This window comes from Capricornis sumatraensis, chromosome 6 (assembly GCF_032405125.1).
Source record: "Capricornis sumatraensis isolate serow.1 chromosome 6, serow.2, whole genome shotgun sequence".
Classification (NCBI taxonomy): Eukaryota; Metazoa; Chordata; class Mammalia; order Artiodactyla; family Bovidae; genus Capricornis; species Capricornis sumatraensis.
In genome coordinates, this window is record NC_091074.1 from 88,271,102 (window position 1) to 88,283,403 (window position 12,302).

The window sequence follows — 12,302 nt, forward strand, 5'->3', positions numbered from 1 at the left end:
TATTTTTAATGGTTAGGACAGTGTCTAGAACATAGTAGAAGAGTACAAAAAATAGTAGTTTCTCAAATCTGGTAAAAACCTATGAGCAACAGACACCCTTTGGCCAGATGACCATGATGATTTTGTTCTGATAGAGATTAAAAATAAAAAATTATATTTCTACTATTTTTTTACACTTGTATAACAGCATGGTTGTCAAAACAGTTTTGCATTATTGTCTTATTTGATATTTACAGTTATTCAGTGTATTAGGCAATAAACTACACTTTGAAATGAAGAGAATAGAGCTCAAAAACATCAAGTAACCTGTCTTGAGTCTTCTTAAGGGCATGCCATTATTAAGTGTCAGTTCCAGGTCTAGAACCCAGATCTTCTGGATCTTCGTGTGGTATTGGATCTTCGTGTGGTATTGCCTTCGGGTTTTGCCCGAATACTCAACCATATGTAACATATGTATTAAGGAGATTTTGCGTGTTAGTGTAGAACTAATCAGTGTTTACCATGTGACTTTATGATGTGATTCTGTAAAGATCGTATGATGTGATTCTCTAAAGATCGTATGATGTGATTCTGTAAAGATCGCATTTCTTTTCTCTGGGTTAGTTTTGAGAACGTCAGGAACTTCAGTTAATAGATCTTTTTAAAGAAAGAAGTACTGTGTACCATGTGCTTTTGCTTATATTATTCATTGTTTTGCTTTTGCTGTTTTTAATACCTTTTCCTTTGTGTGATCTTTATATCAAAATGAACTAAATATATATAGTACTATTAGGTAAATAAATAATTGATAGAGCGTTTTCCTTCCAGATACTTGCTTCAAATAGATTATAGTGTATACTCAGTAAATTAATTTATTCCTTTTCCTTGTATAATCATAATTTTTGCTTTTACAGGCTTGTGTTTGTTTTAATTCACCTTTTTTAAAATTTTAGAGTACTCGAAGTCGACAAGGAGAAGAAAGAGACCCAGAAGTTGAACTAGAAGTAATTGAACTTATTTTCTGGTAGCTAATATCAGAGAAGTCTGCCTCTTAATGTTGTAGTTTTATGAACTGCGTTATAATTTATGGAAGCCCTTTTTAAGGTATTTCTTTAAAAATTGGACATTACAAGGGAGTTTATTTCCCTTGTATTTATTTTGATATAATGCAACTCTTTCAGATACATGATTTCAGAATTCTTCAATATTCCTATGAGGTACGTAGGAAGAAAAAATGATTTTTTTTCAGATGATCCACCAAAACTTGGCAGAAGTCAAGAACTTACATAATATCAAAATTTGTCAAACCTTTGTTGAGATCCTAAATTTTCTGACTCTGCTTAAACCATATTTCTATCAGTCCTCTTAAAAATACTAATTGAATCAGTTTTGAAATAATAGTGTAACTCCTGACTTGGGAAAAAATCAGTCCTTGTGATACAGAAGCTTTATTATATATTACTGTTTCAGTAAAATAGGCTTCATTTTATTGTGTTTTATGCAGCTCATTTTCAGATATTTAAAAGCCTGTAAGTAAAGGTATTTGTAAATTATTAACACTGAGATTTAGAACTTAATATACAATATTTTAAAATGAAATTTCTTTCACAAGGCTTTGCATCTTTTAACTTTTAGTCCTTTCTTATTTTTTTAGCACCAACAATGTTTAGCAGTATTCAGCAGAGTGAAATTTACTCGAGTGTTACTGACAGTGCTTATAGCCTTTACTAAGAAAGAGGTAAGGGTATTTAATCTGTTCAGTGTTTTTGTTTTTGATGGAATGCTTGATTTTGGTAGTTCTGAGACTTTTCTATTGGAATATATATGCACACATACACAGCACTCAGCATTTGGTGTGTTTATGTCAGAATATCCCTGATGATTTTTGCCAAAAGTCACATGAATTTTACATTGTGCCCTTAACATATCTATGACTGTTGCTGATACAAAAATAATGTAATGCTTATTAGTGGATATAATAGTAGAAGCTGAAATTGTTTCTTTGAAGTTAATTTGAGAAATTAAAAATGAGAATTTTAGGCAGGCTCTTCTTTCATTCAGTTAAATAAACTTAGATTTGTATAGAACCTAAAACAACCCTTAGATGGTGAATATTTCTGTGTGTGTGTGTGTGTGTGCGTGTGTATTGTGTTAACTCAAGTAAATTACAGGCTAATTTGTGAATAGTTAATTTTGAGTACAGATCCAGCCCTTACAAACTTCTGTAATTCTCTTCTTTTTTAAAAATTTCACCTTGATGAATGACTTAGTAGGAATTTTGCAGTTTCTCATTTTCTAGTTGACTACATCTCTTTAGGAAAAAAAAAAAATGAGATTGGTAGAATAACCAGAATGTTTCCTATTGTTTTTTAGTGGTTCCTACAAAGTACTGATATGAGTAAAAAAATTATTTCTATCCTAACAGGATCTGGGCATCCTGTATTAAGTGAATAGTTTGTGAAAACCAATGTCATTACAACAAGCATTTAATAATTTCATTATTGTTTATAGGATTTTCCTATTTAATGTATATCTTTCAGTGAAAGAATATGTAAGAATGTTTTTGGTGATTTATTTGCTAGACCAGTGCTGTTGCAGAAGCTCAAAAATTGATGGTTCAAGCTGCAGATCTTCTTTCTGCCATTCATAATTCATTGCATCATGGTATCCAGGCCCAGAATGATACTACAAAAGGAGGTAATTGTCTGTTTTGTTCCTACTCTTTTTGTTGTTGTTCTTTCCCATCCATGGTATATAGTGTTTGGTGTGTTCTAAAATACTATTTGTCAGTCTATCCAAAACATTCTAACTTTGGATTGTTTTGCTACATAGGCTTTTAAATAGAGTGTTTATGCTCCCTTCTTTATGGTCATCCTTTTTCTTTAATCACCTCTCCACTTTACTGCTTTGAGAGGTCATCACCTCGATTTCAGTCTTCCCTGACGCTACCTGGCAGGCCTGGGTATTTTTTGTGGCCTCATTGTACTCATACATGCCTCTATTACATTTTTTTAGTATATCATATTATAGTTTACCTTGTAATTCCATGAGATTTTTAATACTTCTATGCCAGAGTCTCTTCTTTGTGTATTCCTACAGTGCTTGGCATATTGTTGACACTCAGTAGATTTTATTCATGAACTATACCTTAAAAATAAAAGGAACAGTGTACCTTTATTATGAAAACTCCAACTGAGTTAACACTTTAGTAATGTGCAGCAATTCTGGTTATCCTTAAAATTCATTAAAATGTGATAACATTTATGTTTTTAATTAGTTTTTCACAGTCGTTGGTCTTCTGACCAGAAAGTCTAGTTTTTATTGATTCATATTCCTTTGCTTTTTTGCCCCTTTTCCTCCTTTTTGGAGAATAAGTTGTGGTATTCCCCTCCCATGAATTTTTTTCTTACTCATATATTAGGTAGTGAAACAGTCCAAAGATAATTTGGCTTAGGCAATCAATATGTGGATATCTTTATTGATATGGCAATCTTAATAGTAATAATTATTCTGAGCTTATAAATTCATTATTAATTCATTAACATTTTATCATTTTCTACAGAAGAGGGAAAGATTAGGTGACTGTTAGATGACTGACTAGGAGACATTCTGTAACTATGGGACATTAAAAAGAAAGTTTTAACGCATAGCAAGCTATCTAGTACATGTTTACAGAGAGTTTACCATTTCTACAACTCTTCAATATTTTGGAATCAAGTGCGAGAATACTTTATGAAAACCACTGTAAAATACATTGCTTCCAAGTAATTTGGTTAATTATGTATTAACAAGGTATTATGATGCAGAAAAAGAGTCAAATGACTTGATTCTAATGCTCTTTTTTTTGCCATATGTTTACTACATGGTCCGTTCTGGTCTATAACCGAGGATAATAATTGCCATGGGATCATTAGTTGCCCACATGTTTTTGTGGCTTCCCTGTAGTTCAAATCAGTCAGCAGTTAAAACAAAAACATATGTGTATATTCTCAACTATTTCTCTGGTTTTATAGGCTGTTTATGAGTAAGCTTCTGGAAGATGATTTGCATAAAGTTGGTTTGAAATAACTAAGCTAGTGAAGTTTTAAATTTAGGGAGTACTCTGTTCTTTGTTTTTTGCTAAACACTTTTTACGCTCACTCAACTTTGTAATTATCCAGCTTAAATGGTGATAAAGCTATTAGTGTAGGTTAGTTTGGGTCTCAGATTATTCATTTTACCTTCTTAATGTTATTAGAATGCATCTAGTGACAAAATGACTGTAAAGCTTATTGAAAAAATATATAGTAAGTGAGAACTTGGAAACTGGTGTTAAGGGAGAAAGTAGGAAGAATCAAACTTGGTTCAAGGATCGCTTGCTGGTTGGTTTACTAGTGGATATGATGGCTTGACAATGAAGGAGGTGGAAGTGGTTTGGGGACAGGAGATGCTTAAGGAAAGGCGGCTTGAGATTTTTTGGTGCAGTGACATGGAGCAGACCACTAACCAAGTAAATATTTTGTTCTGGAAAATAAACGAAAGAAGCTTTTAGAGTTATTTTCATGTTGAGTGCTAATTGAAATCAAAGAAGTAAATGTGGTTAATCAGGGCTTTCTGAATTCAGGACCTTGAGTTAGAGACCTTTCGTGAAAAAACAAGGGAAGCAGAGGATTCAATCGCACCCCACTCCAGTACTCTCCAAAATCCCATGGACGGAGGAGCCTGGAAGGCTGCAGTCCATGGGGTCGCGAAGAGCCGGACACGACTGAGCGACTTTACTTCCAATTTTCACTTTCATGCATTGGAGAAGGAAATGGCAACCCACTCCAGTGTTCTTGCCTGGAGAATCCCCGGGGCGGAGCCTGGTAGGCTGCCGTCTGTGGGGTCGCACAGAGTCAGACACGACTGAAGCGACTTAGCAGCAGCAGCAGCAGCAAAGGATTCAGTGAAGCACATTGTTGGCTCCTTGTATTTGCTTGTGCTATTTTATTGCTTGTGAATTCTGTACTGCTTTTTATATGTCTGTGGAATTCTTCAAAATAATGTTCAGATTATTTCCTCCAGTGAGATTTTTCATGTTCTACTTGTCAAAATTTATTTTTTTCTCCCATATTCTTTTCTATTTATCTATTTAGGTTAATTTATCTGTTTAGGATTAGGTTTGATTTACTCTTTTGAATGTTAGCATCTTTAACAGTTGCTAGTAGAAATTAAAAATTTAATTAAACTTAGGTTGTCTGAAATTGGTAGGTACTTTGGAAGTGTATATCCAACTCTGACATTCAATTTCAAGAGTCATTGGGGAATTCCCTGGCAGTCCAGTGGTTAGGACTCTGCACTTTCACATGGGTTCAATCCCTCGGGAAACTAAGATCCCACAAGCTGTGTGGCATGACCGAAAAAGCAAAAACAACAAAAAAGAAGCCTTATCATCCTTTTGAAAAAAGATGTATAATTCAAATGGTATATTAATCACATGCATTTACCTTCTGAAACCTTAATGACAATGAAGAAGTGTTTGGCTTTTTAACAAATAGATATAATTAATAAAGGGGCATCCCAGGTGGCACAGTGTTAAAGAATTCTCCTGCCAACACAGGAGACACAGGTTCAATCCTGGATCAGAAAGATCCCCTAGGAGTAGGAAATGGCAACCCACTTCAGTATTCTTGCCTGGAAAATTCCATGGACAGAGGAGCCTGGCAGGCTACAGTCTATGTGGTTGCAAAAAGTCAGACACTACTGAGCACACATAATAAAGAAGGAAAAGACAGGGAAAGAAGGCAGTAGCAACAAAATTTTAGAAGCTGGGAAACAGAAAGATGTTGAGCTGTCTGTTCAAGTAACTGAATTCTTAGCTACTGATAAAGAAAGTCAAGATACTGTCCAAATTTATACTGCAGGTTCTCTGAAGGGCCTCCTTTTCAGTATGTCAGATACCTCTGAAAATGAGGATGAGAATTATGTTGGTGATATCTGGTTGAAAATCTGTTTAGAAGCAGAGATTTCCCTCCCATTTTCTCCGTGATAAAATTCCTGAGCCTCAGAATACTAGAAGTTTATTCTCTTGGATAGCAGAACAGAGAGATTCTGGAGTGAGGACATACCAGGCACTGTTGAATGGTACACCTTATGGGGGAGATAAGTGGTAATTTAGATACTTACTTTTGAAACATCTGTCCTTCCTTTTCCTACACACCAAGCTCTGGTGGGTCCCCCCACTCGCAGCTTCCAGAACAGTGCAGTCTAGCGCTTGCATTCCACTTAAGAATTTAGAACACTCTTAGGGAAATCTGGCAAGCCTAAGAGATAGAGAAAAACATCAGCAAAATCTAAATTTATTGGTTTTAGCAGTTCTCCTGATGAAATAGTTTGGTACAAAAACCTCACATATATTGATAGAGCTCTTAATGAGGTTTTTAGTCCTTCAGCTTGAAGCCTAGGTACATAGTCATGGGTGGATATCTCTAGCCTATAAGAAAAGACCAAAACAGACAAGCAAAGATAATAGCTCTTAAAAATGGGGAAAAAAAATTCTGTATGTAAAATAATAGGATGTTTTTATGAGAAAAAATGTATTCTTTGACATTCACAATTTTAAGAGCAGAATCATTAATAGAAAATAGAGAATGCAAATTTGAGGAAATCTTAGAGAAAGTAGAGTAAAAATGAACAGGTTGAAAGTAAAGAGAAAAAAGGAAAGAATATTTTAGGCTCGGTCCAGTTCCATTATTTAATAAAGATAAATAATAAGATAAATGAAGGTAAACTAATAAAAGTTTTTCCAGAAATAAAGTTCAAAAAATAAATGTCAAAAAAGAAAAAGCCATGTAATCATTTAAGATTTCCTGGAATCAATGAAGCAAATACCCAGGGTAAGAGTGCCAGTAAAGAGCTACTCAGTATAACCAGGGTGAAAGTAGAATTCTACCAAGGCATATGGTCATGAAATTTCAGGACAGTCGGGGAAAATAGGAGATCCTAAGAGATTTGAAAGAGAAAAAGATGTTGCACACACAGAATGAAGACAGAATGTCAGCAGAGTTTAAACAACAGGAAAGGAAGCTAGAAATCAGTGGAACAAAGAACAAAGTTGCAGTAGTAACACTTCCTGATTTTAAAACTTAGCACCATGCTAGATTAATCAAGAGAATTTAGAATTAGTATAAAGATAGTCAAATAAGTATAAAGATAGTGGAATAAAATCAAAAATCCAAAAATGATCCTTTATGGTCAGTTGGTACTTGAAATGAGTGCAAAGACAGTTAAGTGGGGAAAGAAAAGTATTTTCAACAAGTGACAGTGGAACAACTAGATAACCACAGCAAAAGGATAAAGTTCAGCACCTTCCCCACCCCTCCTCACATCATAAACAAAAATAAACTCAAAATGGATCAGTGACATAAATGTAAGAACTGAAAATATGAAACTCTAGAACTTAGGAATAAACCTTAAGAATCAGTAAAAAGAAAAATTAAGTCAGTGAAAAAACAGGCAAGGGATCTAAGTTAGACATTTCTCTGAATATGATTTACAAATGACTAATAAACATCTGAAAAGATAGATATGCCATGGGAAATGCAAATCAAAATGAAAAGATTCGACTTCATAACAAGCGTTGAGGTTATGAAGACACTGGAACCTTTATACCTGCTGGTGGGAATGTAAAATAAGCAGCTACTTTGGAAAACAATTTTACAGTGTCTCAAAAGACGTAATGTTAGATTTATCACATGACCCAACCACTCTAATTCTAGGTCTGTATATATACCCAGGAGAAATGGATATATATGTCTGTACAAAAAGCTGTACAGTAATGCTCACAGCACTTTTATTCATAATAGCCAAAAGGTAGAAACAACCCAGATGTCCCTCAACAGATGAACAGATAAATAAAATGTTGTATATACATGCAGTGGAGTGGCATTTGGCAGTTAAATATCTGCTGCAACATGGATGGACTTTGAAAACATGCTAAGTGTAAAAAAAAGTCACAATAGATCATATATGAATTTCATTTATATAAAACGTGCAAAATAGGCAAATCCATGGAGACAGAAAGTTGACCAGTGGTAGCCTTGGGCTGGAAGAGAGTGGGAAGAAAGGGGACTGCTGATGTATATGGGATTTCTTCTTGGGGTGAAGAAAATGTCCTATTTTTCTTGTGGTAGTGGTGGTTTTACAACTCTGAATATACTAAAAGAAACTATGTTATATATATTTAATAGATAAATTATGCAGTATGTTAATTATATCTGAGAGTTGTGATTAAAAGAAAATCAGTGGACCAGTGTTTTCAGAATTTGGGGGAGAAGTGATTTCAAATCTTGAGTCCTTTTCCAGAACTATCGTCTAATTGTGAAGAAAGATAATATCAGGTTTTTAAAGTCTCAACAAAATTAATCTCCCACAAGGTTTACAAGACTACTGGAATGTGCTTCATTAAAACAGAAGAGTAAATTAAGTAAAGGAAAGCATGGAGTTTAAGGATATAAAAATCCAGCATGAAAGAAAAATGAAGGAAATCCCAGGGTCATAGTGTAACAAGAACCTAATACATTGTCTTAGCAATAAACATGGAAGACAAGTCCAGATTGAAGAAAAGTCACAAGGCTCTAAGTAGATATAAGATCTGTGGTCACCAATGAAATTGATATAATAGCTGTTTTCCTTAATGTAGAAAGAAGAGATTTAGTGAATTGGCAGAGGATTCCGTGGACAGAGGAGCCTGGCAAGCTACAGTCCATGGGGTCTCAAAGAGGCAGACAAGACTGAGTGACTTTCACTTTCACTTGGGGTTGAATTAAAGTGTTAAGTACATCCAAGGTGAACAAAAAGTAAGACTTTTTAACGTCAGAATATATATAAAAGTAAAATGTGTTTCTGTGTTTGCAGAAGTGATGAAGTGTAATTTACTTAATAGTGCTAAACATTGATGATAATAAAATTCTGATCTAACTGTATTGGAGGTAAGAGGATCAAAGCGATTTATGCATGTGATTTATATGTGCTTATAGTGCTACTTTATATTATTTTCAGTGTCTGTCTTTTTACGTTTATCTCTTTTAGACGTTGAAGTAAGTTAGATAATGTATAAAACAAAAAAAATATGAAATAAAGTAGCACAATAAGCTTGTTATTTGGTGATATGGAGATAGATACAAAAAGAAAGAGCTAAGAGGAAGTGGAAGACATTGCCTCTGGGAAGAAAGAAATAAATGGAATTGGAGGGAGAAGATTTATAAATAAGAACCTTGTTTGGCTATTTGATTCTTTTTTAATTTTTAAAATTTAATGTATTTAATTTAGTTGGAAGCTAAATTACTTTACAATATTGTAGTGGCTTTCGCCATACATCAACACTAATCAGCCATGGGTATACATGTGTCCCCCATCCTGAACCCGCCTCCCACCTGGCTGTTTGATTCTTGAGTGGCATGTATTTATGACTAAATAAAAGAAACTCAATTAAAAGTTAATGTGGATTAAAATATAAAATTAGTAGTTTAGAATTATGATGGTTTATTGTCTGGTAATATTGTACTTTAACCTCCTGAGAGCTACTGCTGTTGTTTAGTCGCTAAGTCATATTTGACTCTTCTGTGACCCCCATGGACTGTAGCCCGCCAGGCTCCTCTCTCTGGAGTGAGTTGCCATTTTCTTCTCCAGGGGATCTTCCCAAACCGAGGAACAAACCTGGGTCTCCCACATTGGCAGGTGGATTCTGTTGCCACTTAGCCACCTGGGAAGCCCTCCTGATGGCTATACTTGATGCTGAAGCAAAATTGTGCTGCCTCAACCAATCAACTTCATTTGTGGTTTGGCAATGTACAGGAGAGGTGGGAGCTGACTTCATTTTAAAACAACCATGCATTAGAGAGGCATATGCCATGATGTGCTAGTACCAGGAACTTGAGATGGTAATCTTTGTCGATAAAGGAAATAGGTAATTTCTCTTGAATACTTAGAGGCATATCACATGTGGCTTAACTGTAAGGCATTGAGGCTTCCTAATAGTCTGGAGTGTTACTCTAACACCACACCCAAATAACTGGCTCAGAAAGCATTCACTGAATGATTTAATAATAAACTGCACAGTTTTTACACATATTCCAGGAAATTAATGAACAAAAACAAAATGCAGAAGACAGATGAAAAACAGATCAGAAACATTTTTCAAAATTTCCAAAAATTCATTAAGCAATAAAATGACCCTATAAAGCAAAACAGAAATATTAGGACCAAAGGAGGAAATAATAACAGTACAAGTAAACTGGCAGTGTTCAGGAAAGAAGAGAGAAAAATCCTGAAAGGGAAGAGCAAAAGGTATGCTGGGCATTTTTGAAAAGTTGAAAAGAATGTGGAGATCAGGGCTAAGAGGGAGGTGGGTTTCAATGATTGATAACCCCAAAGGTATCAAGACCCAGTTATCGGAACCTATAATTGTTACTTTATTTTTGAAAAAATAAGATCTTTCCACATGTGATTAAGTAAGAATCTTTTGATGAGATAATCTTGGATTATCTGGATGGGCCTTAAATATCTTCCTAAGTGTCCTTCTTAGAGGCAGAGGGAGAGCAGACACACACACAAGTTAAGAAGGTGATGTGATGACAGAAATAGAAATCAACATAACTGAACTGTAAGCCAAAGAATTCCAATAGCCTCAAGAACCTGGAAGAGGCAAGGAATAGATTTTCTCTTAGAGCCTTCAAGCGTTCAACCCACCTAAAAGTTTAATTTCAGCTAAGTGAAACTGATGTTAAACTTCCGGCCTCCATAACTGTGAGAGAATAAATGTCTGTCTTAAAACACACAATTTGTGATAATTTGTTACAGAAGACCTAGAAACTGAATACAAAGATTGCTTGTACACAGTGGAATTGATCATATATATAAATGTATTGATAATTATGTTTTGCTACTTTCCTCAGGCTTGAGGAGCCAACTTAGACTAATTTCTAGAAAGGGAGAAAATTAGATTGAACTCTGTGGTGTTGGATTAAAATTAAAAACATGGGTTTAAGTTCATAGTTTCTAATATATATGGGTAGATTGATGTATTGATAGAAATGTACATGTAAATATGCATAGTTTGAATGCATGTATGTAAACATACTTGTATGTCCATATAGCAGTAAGCACACTTGGCATCTGAGTCTTGCTTACTAAAGAGTATTATTTGCTAAAAGGAACTGCAGAAGACATGGGAAGCCCCTAAGTACCCCTTCCTCACATGGGCACATCAAATATATAGCTATACATGGAGCAATTTCCTCTAAAAGAGATCCAGAAACTAGTTGAGCAACTTATACACATTGGACAGTTGAGGAAATATCCACATCAGAGTGGGTAGGAAAGACTGAGATACACTTGTCATAAACCCCACCCTTGATGCAACATCATACAATTGGGAGAGAATCCCCAACTGTCAGGTTCTATCTGAGGAGTGAAGTATGTTTTGACACTACGTCTAGCACTCCAACTTTAAGATTCCTTTCAGTGGGGTAGGCTTGCAAAACGTCTAGCTCTGAAAGTCTGTGGGGCTTGTGTCCATGAGACCTATAAGACTATGACAACTGAAGGGAATGCAGTCGTTTGCCATGACTGTGCCTGTAGGGATCAGCTCAGAGGAAGCAGACAAAAGGCTCATCTCCCAGTCTTTCCTTGAAAGATCTGTCCGTATACTGTAAAAACTGCCCTGAGGGCCAAGCTTCTAATATAAGAAGCACTAGGGACTGGCTGCAACCCTCATCAGAGGCCAGTAAAGCTGGAGGACACCTTGCCTTACTTCTGCCTCTAACCCATTCCATGTCACTACTCCGTGCCTGGAGAAAGTTTGTATGTACATTTGAACCCCAACTTTTGTGACTGCTGCCTAAAGCAAGGGACCCAAATTTCCCAGCTTTTAGAGCAAAAGGGATTTCCATTCATGAGACCAAGAAGACTCTAGCAAAGAAGGATTCCTTAACTAGCTCTACCCCTCAGGGCTCAGCACACAGGGAACAAGCAGAATTAGCCATTTCCCAGTCTTTCCCTGAAATAGGTTTATTTCTGTACTTTAATATCTACTGCCTTCATGCCAAGCTTCTAATTTAGCAGGCATTTAGGGACCACCGGAGAACTTCCCCAGAGACTGGGGAGGCCAACAGGCATCTCTCCTACCTTCTCCCCCTTTCAGTTCAGTTCAGTTCAGTCACTCAGTCGTGTCCGACTCTTCGCGACCCCATGAATCACAGCACGCCAGGCCTCCCTGTCCATCACCAACTCCCGGAGTTCACTCAGACTCGTGTCCATCGAGTCCATGATGCCATCCAGCCATCTCATCCTCTGTCGTCCCCTTC

General features: G+C 35.8%; 1 protein-coding gene across 2 annotated transcripts in view; it reads left to right on the forward strand.

The window, feature by feature from the left end:
• The window catches only part of NAA35 (N-alpha-acetyltransferase 35, NatC auxiliary subunit), a 94,862-nt gene that overhangs the window by 39,799 nt on the left and 42,761 nt on the right, over positions 1–12,302 (forward strand). For both annotated transcript variants that reach the window (XM_068973884.1, XM_068973885.1), the window contains 3 exons: positions 933–983; positions 1,634–1,717; positions 2,562–2,676. In XM_068973884.1, the coding sequence (XP_068829985.1) occupies positions 933–983; positions 1,634–1,717; positions 2,562–2,676 (250 nt within the window). The remainder of the gene's footprint in view (positions 1–932; positions 984–1,633; positions 1,718–2,561; positions 2,677–12,302) is intronic.